Source organism: Copadichromis virginalis, linkage group LG17, assembly GCF_057382275.1.
Source record: "Copadichromis virginalis isolate Kocher_CV1m ecotype Utaka linkage group LG17, C_Virginalis_male_GT1.1, whole genome shotgun sequence".
NCBI classification, from domain to species: domain Eukaryota; kingdom Metazoa; phylum Chordata; class Actinopteri; order Cichliformes; family Cichlidae; genus Copadichromis; species Copadichromis virginalis.
This window is the reverse complement of record NC_140634.1, coordinates 28,912,788-28,925,039: the sequence shown is the minus strand read 5'-3', so window position 1 is coordinate 28,925,039 and position 12,252 is coordinate 28,912,788. Positions and strand designations below refer to the sequence as shown.

General features: G+C 38.5%; 1 protein-coding gene across 2 annotated transcripts in view; it reads left to right on the top strand.

Moving 5' to 3' along the window:
* iqsec3a (IQ motif and Sec7 domain ArfGEF 3a) overlaps positions 1–12,252 on the top strand; it is a 120,641-nt gene that overhangs the window by 88,145 nt on the left and 20,244 nt on the right. For both annotated transcript variants that reach the window (XM_085435849.1, XM_085435850.1), the window contains exons 6-8: positions 2,077–2,199; positions 6,638–6,804; positions 10,431–10,570. In XM_085435849.1, coding sequence (XP_085291975.1) covers positions 2,077–2,199; positions 6,638–6,804; positions 10,431–10,570 — 430 coding nt within the window. The remainder of the gene's footprint in view (positions 1–2,076; positions 2,200–6,637; positions 6,805–10,430; positions 10,571–12,252) is intronic.

Below are 12,252 nucleotides of genomic sequence, written 5' to 3'. Positions count from 1 at the left end.
CTGATTAACTGTATATAAATGATAGGCTTAGCTAAGTTTCACCCAAGATTCATTGTTAGGCTTCAGGCTGAACAAATTTGTCTTGGTTTTTTGAAACTAGATGTGCCAAGCGAGAAGTTACCTGAGTGAAACCAAACTGTCAACTGAAGAGTAAAACATACCCTGCTTTAGTTTAAATCTTGATTTGATCTGAAACTAGCGACTGAGTCCCGAAATTCATCAGTAAAGTAATTACTGAAGTCACAAAGCATCCTGGAGCCTTTTGACCAGCCAGCTAAGTCTCTGTTCAAATGCCCAAAGGGGACACAAATACACTTTTGACCTGGAGACTCTCGCCTGAGATCACTTAAGTTTTGATGTCACTCACTGTTTATGTTCATTTACACTTGGTTGGTTATGTTGCACCCTGGGAGGACACCAGGGCTTTATTTCTGTGCTTTACAGGAGCATGAAGCAACACACTGCTAAAAAAAACTAGCTTCTCTTGTTAGTCAACAAGAAGAACAAACTTTTCTTTATCTTGTACGGCTTGAATTTCTACATCATTACACACTATTAGTAGCTCTAATGAGCTGACTGGCAGAATTATTTCAAGATTTACTGCAATTAATAATTGGAATTAATATTAATAAAGTTGATAGCAGTGTTGCTGTAAGTAGTGATAGAGATGTACAGTAAATCAGTTAGTAATGCTTTTGCACAATACTGTGCAATTGTTTCTGTGTATGTTGCTTACAAGGAGCCAGACTTATCATTTTTAAGGTAGTCTTTAGAAATAGTTCTCCAGGTTTACTGAAAACTGTCTTACTTTGTAGACTGGCTGCTTTTTAACCCATTTTCAGTCCATTTCTTCTACCCAACCTTTTCCGTAGGAATGCTGTTTTTTTGGTTAAACCACTTAACACTGACTTGTAAATCCATTGGTGTTATGGGTCTTATCAAAACAAATGTTAACATTTGATTGGCGACAGCTTCATTTTCCAGCATGACAATGATCGCAAACACACTGCCACTGCAGTAAAAGCATACATGGTTAGAAAAAACTACACGCATGCACGCACGCACGCACGCACGCAAAGGGGAACGCTATGAGTCGTGGATTGGCCTCCCCAAAGCCTGGACATCAAGAACTGAAGTGATGTTGTCGGTGTGAGCAGAATTTGCTGTTCTCTGCAGTGCTGTGTGTTATACTGTATGTGTATGGCAGGACTGAAGACTCAGCTATCTGATGCTTTTCTGCTGGAGCAGCATGTGTCACAGTCAAGTACTCACCTCATTAACTCCCTTTGTTCACAGTAATCCATCATAATGTAGAGTGTGTCTGTGCATCTCCCTATTTCCCGCAGTACTGCAAGTAGAAAAGATCAGAGGCAAAGGATAATGTCATGACCCCGCTACTTATTTTATTTATTGACGATTTTACTATCAACGCTATCTTTTCTCTTTAAAGCATTTAATCCCTACTACTACTACACTACAACCACTAAGTGTGAGTTAATTAATTAGTTAATCTTGAATTGGTATGGGCAGGATAAATAATTATAATTGTACCTCAATAGGCAACCTAACATCACAGCTAGGAAAACTTTAACCCTGCCCCATGGTATTTCCAAAGTCACCTTCCACTTCAAACCTCATTTCACCTTCAAATTGCCCTTCTTGTATTTATCTCCCGTGAACTCATTGGACAGGATATTTTGCTTTTTTAATTAAAGTAATTAAGTTTGGGTTGTCAGGTAATAGGAGGATTTTCTGCTCTGAGGCATTGTGTGCATATGTGTGTGTATATGTGTGTCTTGGCAGCTGTGGCACGAGAAGATAGCTGGGCCCAGTCTTATCCCTGGTGTCCGTGCGTGGCTAATACCTGCAGTAAGCAAAGTAGTGCTGTGACTGGGAAGCAGATGAGTGAGAGTTTTGCATCCTTTATCTTGGGTGTTCATCCACACGTTCATCCAGCCCACCAGTGAAGGGGCAACCTCTACTCAACCTCTAGTGAATTTGGCTATAAATTGTAATATATTTTCCTATCTCCTATGCTCTTTGCTTATCTCATTGCTGCCTCTCTGTGCTTCACAGTTGTGTGGTGGATGAGATGGATTTCTCAGGCATGGAGCTGGACGAAGCGCTGAGGAAGTTTCAGGCCCACATTCGTGTCCAGGGGGAAGCCCAGAAGGTGGAACGTCTCATCGAGGCCTTCAGGTACTTACAGTACAGCTAGCCTTTAACATAAGTTGTTGTTGTTTTTTAAGAAAATGTTTATCAGTCGGTATGCCCATTAAATTGGGAGCACACCAGCTTCTGTTTCCACAGAGTTACGGCTGCTGGTTTTACATGTAATTATTATCAAGTTTGTTTCATACCTCATCTATCATCTTGGCATTGCAGACTAAGATAAACACTACAATATCCATAAGTCGGTGTGGTCAGGGGAATAGAGGAGGGCATGAATAATAGAACAAAAAAATGGAATTGTAGTTGTGCAATAGCTCCTTAAAATTGAATCAGAATTTAAAAGTAGTAGAAGAAACTGTCACTTCAGCTTCCACAAAGTACACAATTTTAGGCTAAGTAACAGGAGAGTCTGGGAATTTGGGGAAAATAGGCTTGACATGTTATCAAAGAATCTGATATTTCATTTATACATATATCTCAAAGAAAATCAAAGATATTGAAAGAATTGAAGTGTGAGTGATGTCACAATGACATGATTAACTGAAATAGCTGAAGTTGTGTCGTCTTGCTTTAAAACTCCATTCACTGCACCCTAAACATCTCCTCATTCAGGTATCTAGCCATAGTCATGTATTTAAGTTAGGATGCTATTTTGTAACATCTCCAAAAGCAAAAGTACAAGACTAAAAGTATAGTTAAAGATGTATGTATCAACTCTAGTGTAAGCTGCAAAACTTAAAATGTCCAGTTAATGTGACTACTACACTATGCAACCATATTTTTCTTCTATGATAAAGAAGGATTTTTGGAATGATTTTTAAGGTTTTCTATTTATTTATTATTATTTTTTTTTAAAACATAAATAACAAAAAGGAAAGAAAAGAAAAGAAAACTGACTTTTAAGCTCTAAAAAGTCATGCAGGCTGAATAGAGTTCTGTGGAAAAATCTTGACCCATCACCCCGTATTTCTTTATATTTTGCCTCTAATATTTTTTTAAGCAATTTTTCTGAAGGTCTTTCTTTGGATATTGGCTGCATTTTCACTCATGTTCTGCTGACTTTCCTGGATGATTTTGCCTCTTACATGTGGGTTCGGTCACAGTATTTTGGTGCACAATTATGTATGTAGCAGTCAAAACTTTTGATCATGTTTAAATGTAAGTCACCCTTCATATTAAAAATTCAACTAGAAACAGTGTTTATTATCCAGCTAACTGGACTAAAGTCCATTAGCTACTTACTACCAATGCTGATTGACAAAATCAGGATAACAACCTAATAATGAACCTGCTGAATTCAAGGAGAAGTTTCATGGTCATGCAGATAAAAACTGATGGCTAAACAGGTGTAGGAAGGGAAAGAGTCACTAGGGAATGAATGAACTCCCAATTCTTACTGAAGAAGCAAGCAAAAAACAGAGAGCTTTAGTTATGTATGGCTAATATATTTATTTATGTTCATAAACATTGTTGTAAAGAGAGAATAAAGGCAACAAAAGAGCAGGATATGAATATTTATCATCTTGAATGTTATGTTTTCCTCATTTGGCAACATTTTTTCCCCACTGAAATGTAACTTTAGGTGTGACTAGAACAAGCTTAAAAAAACAAAAACAAATTATATACCATCACTCAAGAAATTACTTCAGGGCCAGACTTGTTGTTGTAATGCTTTAAGATGCAGTTCATGCAGTTTACAAGTGTTTTGATCGTGAAATATTCTTAAAGAAAGTACCATACAGAAAAGCAAAGATGTGAATTTGTTGTCTTTTTTTGGGTGAGAAGCAAGGTTAAGAGGGGACAGAAAAACAAGTATATAACAGTTCAGTCAGAGAACTTTTATATTCGTGCATGCAAAGAGACAGCCACACACAAAGCGGAGTAGTCTTGGATTGCCATACATGAACATTAATTGAACATGAAGATTATAACACATTTTACTCTTTCCCTTCTGTGTGGCTGAACTAAATAATTGACAATCCAATCCTCCATCTGAATAGCGAGGCAATGTATAATTTGTGGCCACAATTTGCAACTGGGTGACAATTTGCGGTGCAGCTGTGGCTCTGTGTGTTAATGCTAACTGTTTGCCATCGCCCCTCTTGAGTAACAACCACCTGCCACAATTGTCAAGGTTCCCAATAGGAAGAAACATGGCTGCATTGTCATAAGCAGTGGGCAGGGAGGTTGGCACTGCTAATGTTTGGACATCAGGCTGGCTCTGCGTGCTATCAGGAGCAGGAGAGAGTAGGAGGGAGGAGGGGCTAAGGAGACAGAGACTAGAAAAGGAAGGGAAGAAGGGGAGAAAAAGGAAGGAGGGAGGATGGTTTATAAATATCCAGCGTTGCATAACCGCCACTGCCTCTCTGTGCCTGCCTTCCCTTGCTCCCAGGCTTTGAAATGCCTCCAAACACACACACACACACACACACACACACACACACACACACACACACACACACACACACACACACACACACACACACACAGACAGAAAGAGAGAAGTCTCAAAAGTAAGTGAAGGGGATTTGAAGCAGCAGTGAAAAACAGCGAGGGGAAAAAGTGAAAAACACCCAGTAGCCTCAGTATCTGCTGCGTCAGTCTACTAATGAATGAGCAAATATGAATCATCTCCAAATGCTGCAGATATATTCAGTTTATGTTTTCCTTCCTGTATTACAGTGTGATATCTGTATATATTTACTCACTATGTAATCACTGTGTTATGTATCTGCTCTGTATATTACAGTCTTCATCGATGAAGACCATGCATCTTATATAATTTCGCACTAAAATCCACCCAAGGAGCGCATGATGATGTATTACACCATTCAGGGCAATTTGAAAGAAAAGCTAAATTGCCAAAAACTGACAAATCAATTCAGCGAGAAGCATCATATGTCATTTTACCCTCTCATTTTCGTTTTTTACTTAGTCATTTTTCCATGCCTATCTGTGAAGAGTAACAACATACTCAGAAAGCGACATAAATTGAGGTTTTTCTCACTGCATGGTGCAACATTAGGATTCACAGACAAGGGTGTAATTATTGGTTGCTGACAAGTCATGGTTTTCAGACAGTGAGATGTGAATGAGCATCTGTGTGCCCTGTGATTATCACACTAAAGCAAATACAGTATGCGGGATGCCACAAATACGCAAAACATTTCATTTAAGGCACTCAAACATATATCTAGACATGCACATGTGTAATCATTGAGACTGAGCCCTAGAAAGCACATTCAAAACTGGCACAGAAAGCGTGAAGCTACATGCATGCACGCCTATATAGAACGTGGGTAAGTAGGGGAGGATTAACTACCTTAAAAATTACTCCCAGAATGCAAACTGTTCTAGCAGACTCTTTGTACACACACAGTTATCAACTATGTTGTAGAATAATGCTGATTGCAGTTCGACAATTTATTGGGGTTAAAGAGCACCTTTTCTGTGCTCTTTAACCCCTGATCTTTACTTAAAAATGCTCTGTAGCAGGGGTGATTAATTCATGATTACTGTACATATATATATATATATATATATATATATATATATATATATATATATATATATATATATATATATATTTCAACAGAAAGCCCACAAGGTCTACACACACCTTCTTTTTTTAATCTATATATGCCTTCCATATACATGTTGGATGTTCTTTTCTATTATTCATCACCTAACCATGAAGTTATTCTTGCACCACACCACCTTCTAGGCTTCTAGGAAGACACATATAATGTATGTGTAGGCATCTACAAATCTACACTCCAGCACAACACTTCTTATACTTAGGAAAGTAAATCAAACTGAGCCTTTGCTTGCAGAAAAGGTGCCTAGGTAAGGGATTTCACATTTCAGTATTCAAGTATTTTCTCTTCTGCACAATGACAACCTGCAAAAAATTCATCCAACTAAGCCCGCAAACGTCAGACAGTGATTAACTGCAGAATAGGACTTGACTTTTCAGGATTTTGGGGTGCTTAGTGCAAGTAACAGAGAGGATGAAACACTTAAAAAGAAGGTCAAATCCTTTGTTTTTGTCAGCAACATCACCCTCAGTTTCTAGTGTGATGCATGACCCATATAAGTATTCATTCCAGTGGGAGAAATGAGTTTTAGCAGAGCTCACACAACCTCACCAACGCACTGGTGCTGAGGGGCAGCTTACAGCTTCATGTGAAGCCACCGGCAAAATTAAAGCCATAACTCTCATTTCAGTGTGACACTCTTATGCTAATGTTGTATTTTTAATAGCATGCAGTGTTTTAAAAAGTGTCTCCTGTGTATATTTATATATGTCCTATTTCCTGTCCCACCCTGTGTCATTCCTACATGGATAAACCATCCTTACCCCCAACTTTATTCATTTTACTCCCATTCTATACTATCTTACATAAAACATGTAATGTTTTACTGTTTTCTGTCCCTGTTTTTCCCTTTTCTTTTACACCCACAGTCAGCGGTACTGCATGTGCAACCCGGATGTGGTGCAGCAATTTCACAATCCAGACACCATCTTCATCCTGGCCTTTGCCATCATTCTGCTCAACACCGACATGTACAGCCCGAATATTAAGCCCGACCGGAAGATGCTGTTGGAGGACTTCATAAGGAATTTACGAGGTAAGGGACATCAAGGTCACGTTGAGGTCGCATTACGGCACAGCTTGCATCTGAAGATGAGCATTAAGGGAGTTATAATGACATTAATTACCTGACATAATCAGCTCAAGCCGGTAGGTGAATGTTTTAGGTCGCTTGAGAAGAGGAATGGTGGTTTTTGAGTTGCATAGTTGACAGTGTGGCCTCGTTGTAAATCTAATACTCAGCTTTCTGTGTCCAACCTGATGTCTTTGCAAGGAGGAACAAGGAAGAATTTCCTTCAGACTCAGGATAATGGCCACAAAAAGAAAGTTGACTAAAAAGCACTGGTTTTCTTTTTAGCTTTATGTCGTTAGTACAGTTTATGAATATACTGTGTGTATTGCTTTTGTTTTAATCTTCTTTAATTTGCCATCTTATACTTTGACTATTTTATTATTCTTTTATATCATATTTTTTATTTCTGCTTTGAATTTGGCAGATTTAATCCTCCATACATGCAGCAGTTGCTTGAGAAATGTTTCCATCACCTTGTTGAATCAATGCCATGAAGAATTAAGGCAGTTCCAAAGATAAAAGGGTGTCTAATGCAGTGCAAGCAGGGTGTGCAGATCTAGAACAGTAATCTATAATCTATGCTGTGTTATGTGTTGCACTATGCGTTATATAATATAGCCTATAGAGCAAGGGCATTGAATGAGACAAGCAACATCCCATAAGTTGAGTTACATGCGGCCTAAAATTAAAACAGTCAGAAGGAGATTTTTTTTTTCACGCAAAGTTTGTATTTCTCTAGATGAGAAAGCTGCTAAATCCTCTGCCTCACCAGTAACTTCTGGTACAGATTCCTGTTGTGGAGCCAATCCCACATGACTCAGAAGAACTGAGTGTCCAACAGTTTCAATCAAACCTCCCTGCATAAATTCAGGGGATAAAGATTAGGTTACATTTCTCTTCCTGCCTGATTCGCTTTACACAGTCACTCAGAGCGGCACCGACAGAAAGCACCTGTAAATCTCGTCTCCAGTATGCAGACAGATGCTCATTCGGCAAGCGCTGAGAAAGAGACATGAGCGTCATAGTTTTGCTCTCACTCTGTGCAATCAATCAGAGATTGCCGAGGTCGATGCAGAACAACTTTAATAGATTCATCCAGACTGTTCCTCACAATTAAATTAAGTTGGAAAATCAATTTCAACATCTCATGCAAATTAAGATACGCCACTCTCTCTTGGCCGCTCTATTTGTCTTCTGCTCGTTTTTTTCTTTGTCTCCCTATCCATTCTTCTGTTTTGTTTTGATTTCAGTCACAGTATTACACTGTCTGTTTATTCATCTGTCTTTACTTGTTTATATTATGTTCCTCCTCTTTTCTCTTCCACTGTGTCTGTCAAACATATTGATGGAAGAAAACATGCAGTTCACTCAGCTAATTGGCTAAGGTGAAAAGCAATTATGGACCAGAAACCAATAGCAATGAAGAACTATAGAACATTCATTATCTCAATTAAAACGGACTGTCAGTGTTAAAGCAATCCACAACAGGGCAACACAATATACACCCGCCTAATTAATCTAGTGACTCAACTCACTGAAAAACTGTAACATCTTAGTTATTGGATTCTTTTCTGTTTTCTCTTTTTTTTGGTGCATGGCCTCGTATTTTTAGAGCACATGCATTTCCCTTAAGTTCTTGTAGAGGGCTGGCATTAATCAGTACACCTCATGAAAAGCCAGATTTAAGCTTGAGGATGATGAGCACAAAACAAGATAAAGAGTTGCAAGGGAAACATGAGTAATGTCAGACTCGGACTAAAGGAATTTCAGGAGAGAAATTTAGTTCAGGACTGTGGTCAGTACTGATGTTCGTCCCAGGATATCTGATATAAGAATCACTCATTTAAGCCTCCTAAACTGTTCACTGACTCATCTGTGACATATCTGATATTTAATTCTGGGTGATTAAAATTATGATTACGTGAGCACTCTTCACAAAGAAAAGAGAGAAAGAAAGAAATTAGAGGCTTAGGGTAATAGTGGCCACAAAACAACAACAAGTGCCTCTAATGTGTACTGGTTTGTCTGGATCAGCTTATGGTGTTTACAGTTGCTAAGCAACTGTAAACACTCTAGCCCTTGAGGTTAGCTAGCACATTTCTATTGACAGAGATGATTAACACTGAAAATCTCACCTTCAGTTCTCGTTGAAGAATGTTCATACCCTGTTAACCACATTAACCAAAGTATTTTGTCATTCCGAATCATTTAGCGTTTGTTGTTGTCCTACGGTCTCTATTTACAAAGTGGTGCATTGCTTTCTCTTGCAGAAAAACACTAATAACTTCCTGTCCTGTACTCCTGGAGTCTGGGTCGGGTATGAGTCTACATACTTGCACCTCTCTAAGGCTGTGTTAACAGAATGCTGACATCTTCATGATGATGATAAACTGTAAAAAGTCTGACAAGTCGTTAGCCATTGAACATGTGGTTTTATACCACAGAAAACCTTCCATTTTAAGACATAGTGTGACCAAGATTTACAAAACAGAATTAAATTTTTTGATCATCATGACACATAAACTCAGCATTTAAACACTTTAATGCTGGGTTTATGTGTCATGATGATCATATAGTGATCAAGTCAGATAGCTGTTTTCCCATAGACATTTATATGACCAAAAGTAATTTCACTGTCATAACTATCACCATCTGGTAGCCTTTGCATAGAAAGCAGGTCTAAGCTACGTCCACCTTGGCTTTATTTTTTAAAGTGCATTTTAAAAAAAAAAACTACTATTAAAAAAAGTACACATAATGTCATTTCAATCAATTTAATTGTTATTGAGCTACTCCGGATTGGCTCAAAGTGGTTGCTGCTAGCAAGGCTAAAAACACTATTTAAAATCCTAAAAAGTGGCAAAGAAAAAGAGAGAACACGAGACAATTAACAGCAAAAAAAATGCTGCTTATTAATGTGACAGTTTACGCACTTTTCCCTCTGGTCATCTCTTTCTCTCCCCCTGACTCCATTATGTGCAGTGATGTCTCAGCGGTGTCCCCGGGTGCCTCACTGACACCGCCGTCACTTGTGGCAGCTTCATTTTCTCCAAACACATCCTGCCCCATTGAAGGTTCAATGTACCACACAGTGCGGTGCAGCTGTATCGATATAATGGGGAGCATCTCGAGGGCAACCTTTCAGCCTAATGACATGCAGCTTTACCTGCTCCAAAATGTCACGGCCTTGAACTGCACTGTGTTCCAGACAGAAAATCTTCCAAGAGATGAGGCTGGGTCTTAACCTTTCGCTTGTCAATTAACCTCCTTTCACGGGGCTTTCTGTCATTACTTAATGGAGACGATGAAAGGAAAAAAGAAAGCGTCAGAAGGACACATGAGGGGACAGAGCGAGGAAGCGCTATTCATTTTTCCAATTTTTGCACAAATCAAATGAAGAAGCAGAACAAAGAAATGTAGCATGCACACAAAGTAGTTGCATTTTTTGCTATTTATAATTATGCCAGCGTAGACACACTTTTTGTTCATCTGCCACTGTTAAAAAAAAAGCAATGACTCCATATCCTGTAAAGCAACCGTGTTGTAAAGCGTGTGTGTATTTATGAGTAATCAGCCTCTTCCTGTCTTAGGTGTGGATGATGGAGCAGATATCCCCAGAGACATGGTGGTGGGAATCTATGAAAGAATACAACAGAGAGAGCTGCGCTCCAACGAAGACCATGTCACCTACGTTTCCAAGGTTGAGCAGTCCATCGTAGGCATGAAAACAGTAAGGACACACTAAAAAATCTGAGAACGCTTGCTATAGATTCTGTTTTTTTTTTTAGTTGGATTAATTCTCTCAAAGATGAGTGACTTTACACAAAAATGACACATAATGTAGTCACTGAACTGATTGCCAAATGTGAATATGACTGCGTACGCACACAGAAAGACACACTTGTTAACTCCATGCCAAGTCACTCGCTCAATAGTCAAGCTCTTATCACTATCACCTAGCCTTAGTGGCTTTAACAGAGCACATTTATTAGTCATTAAATGTCTCATCAGCAGCTCAATCATTACCTCAGGTCATTACGCGAGCTAGATACATCATTAACCACCGCTATCATTAGACTCATTTTTTAACAGTTTAAGGTTAAAAGACTTTAATGCAACCTCATTGCACATGAACTGAAATATGTATTTGAACATAACTCTGGAGGTTCTTTAGTTAAAACTCACCTTCAGAGACACTTGGTACAGTTTTGTCTGTTTCAGACTGAACACGTCTGAAGGCAGTAGACCTGGCAGACAGAAAGGCAGTCTTTAGCTTTATAACTGACTAATTACACTGATTCATATAGGAATGTACTGTCTGTGCTGGCTTGTAACACTGGAAGGTTTTTTTTTTTAAAAGCTGCAACAATAAAGAGACTTCTGTTTGAATCCGATCAAAGCTGAAGGCCTCCCTGTCTTATTTTTTAATGAAATGTAGACAAGACAGACAGATTTTTCCTCATGTATGCTTGGTTATTCAACACTTCAAACATTGCACCCAAATACTAGAGTTAACTTGAGATATTCCTTCAAAAGTAAATTCAGGTTCAGTTTATTCCAAGTGAAGTCTCGACATAGCATTGGGCATGCTAGCAGTTTGGTTTAGCGGTTTAGTCCCAACTGAAATATTGTAGCATGCCTCATGAAATTTATCAGACATATTTCTGGAGCTGCTGTCCAGTCAAAAAGGGTGGCAGCGAAACTAAGAACCTGCAGATGTAGTTCCCAAGCTCTGCTTTGTAATCACTTGTATTAGCAAAAGTTAGCATGCTACTGTGAGGAGTAAAGTTGTAAAGATTTGACCTGCTCAATGTTACCATGTTGCATTAGTACAGTCATGGCAAAAATAAAATACACCCTTTTTCAATTCTTTATGCATATAAGTATAAAATAAAATAAAAATGTCCTCACCAGGTCTGAAAATGATCTATAATAAAGAGAGTGCTAGTCAGTTGGTTTGAGGTGTTTGTGCTGATATTCTGTGTTTAGTTTTCACCAGACATGGTGATATGCATTATGGCCAAACATCTCCACTTTGGTGTTGTATGTTTAAAGGCAACCAGATATCATGCTGGTCCACCGTGTCATTATACACTTTTTATTGAATTGTTAAAAGGACACAAATGCAGAAGTTGCAGTAAGCTGTAGTAAAAGCAGAGGGAAATATTTAATTTCAAGCCAACATGAAAATAATCAGAAGAAAGCATTTAAACAGACATTATTAACAAATTTACATGTGTGTATATATATATTAGCCACTTAGTTAAATTGTTTCTGATCACTGAGGACCCTGGAAGGCACTGCATATGTTTTTTGCCTTTATTATCTCCCCCTGGTGGTAATGCAACTTCTGCATGCAGTTATGCAACTTCTGCATGTGTGTCCGTTTCACATTTTGAAGAGGCAAAGCAT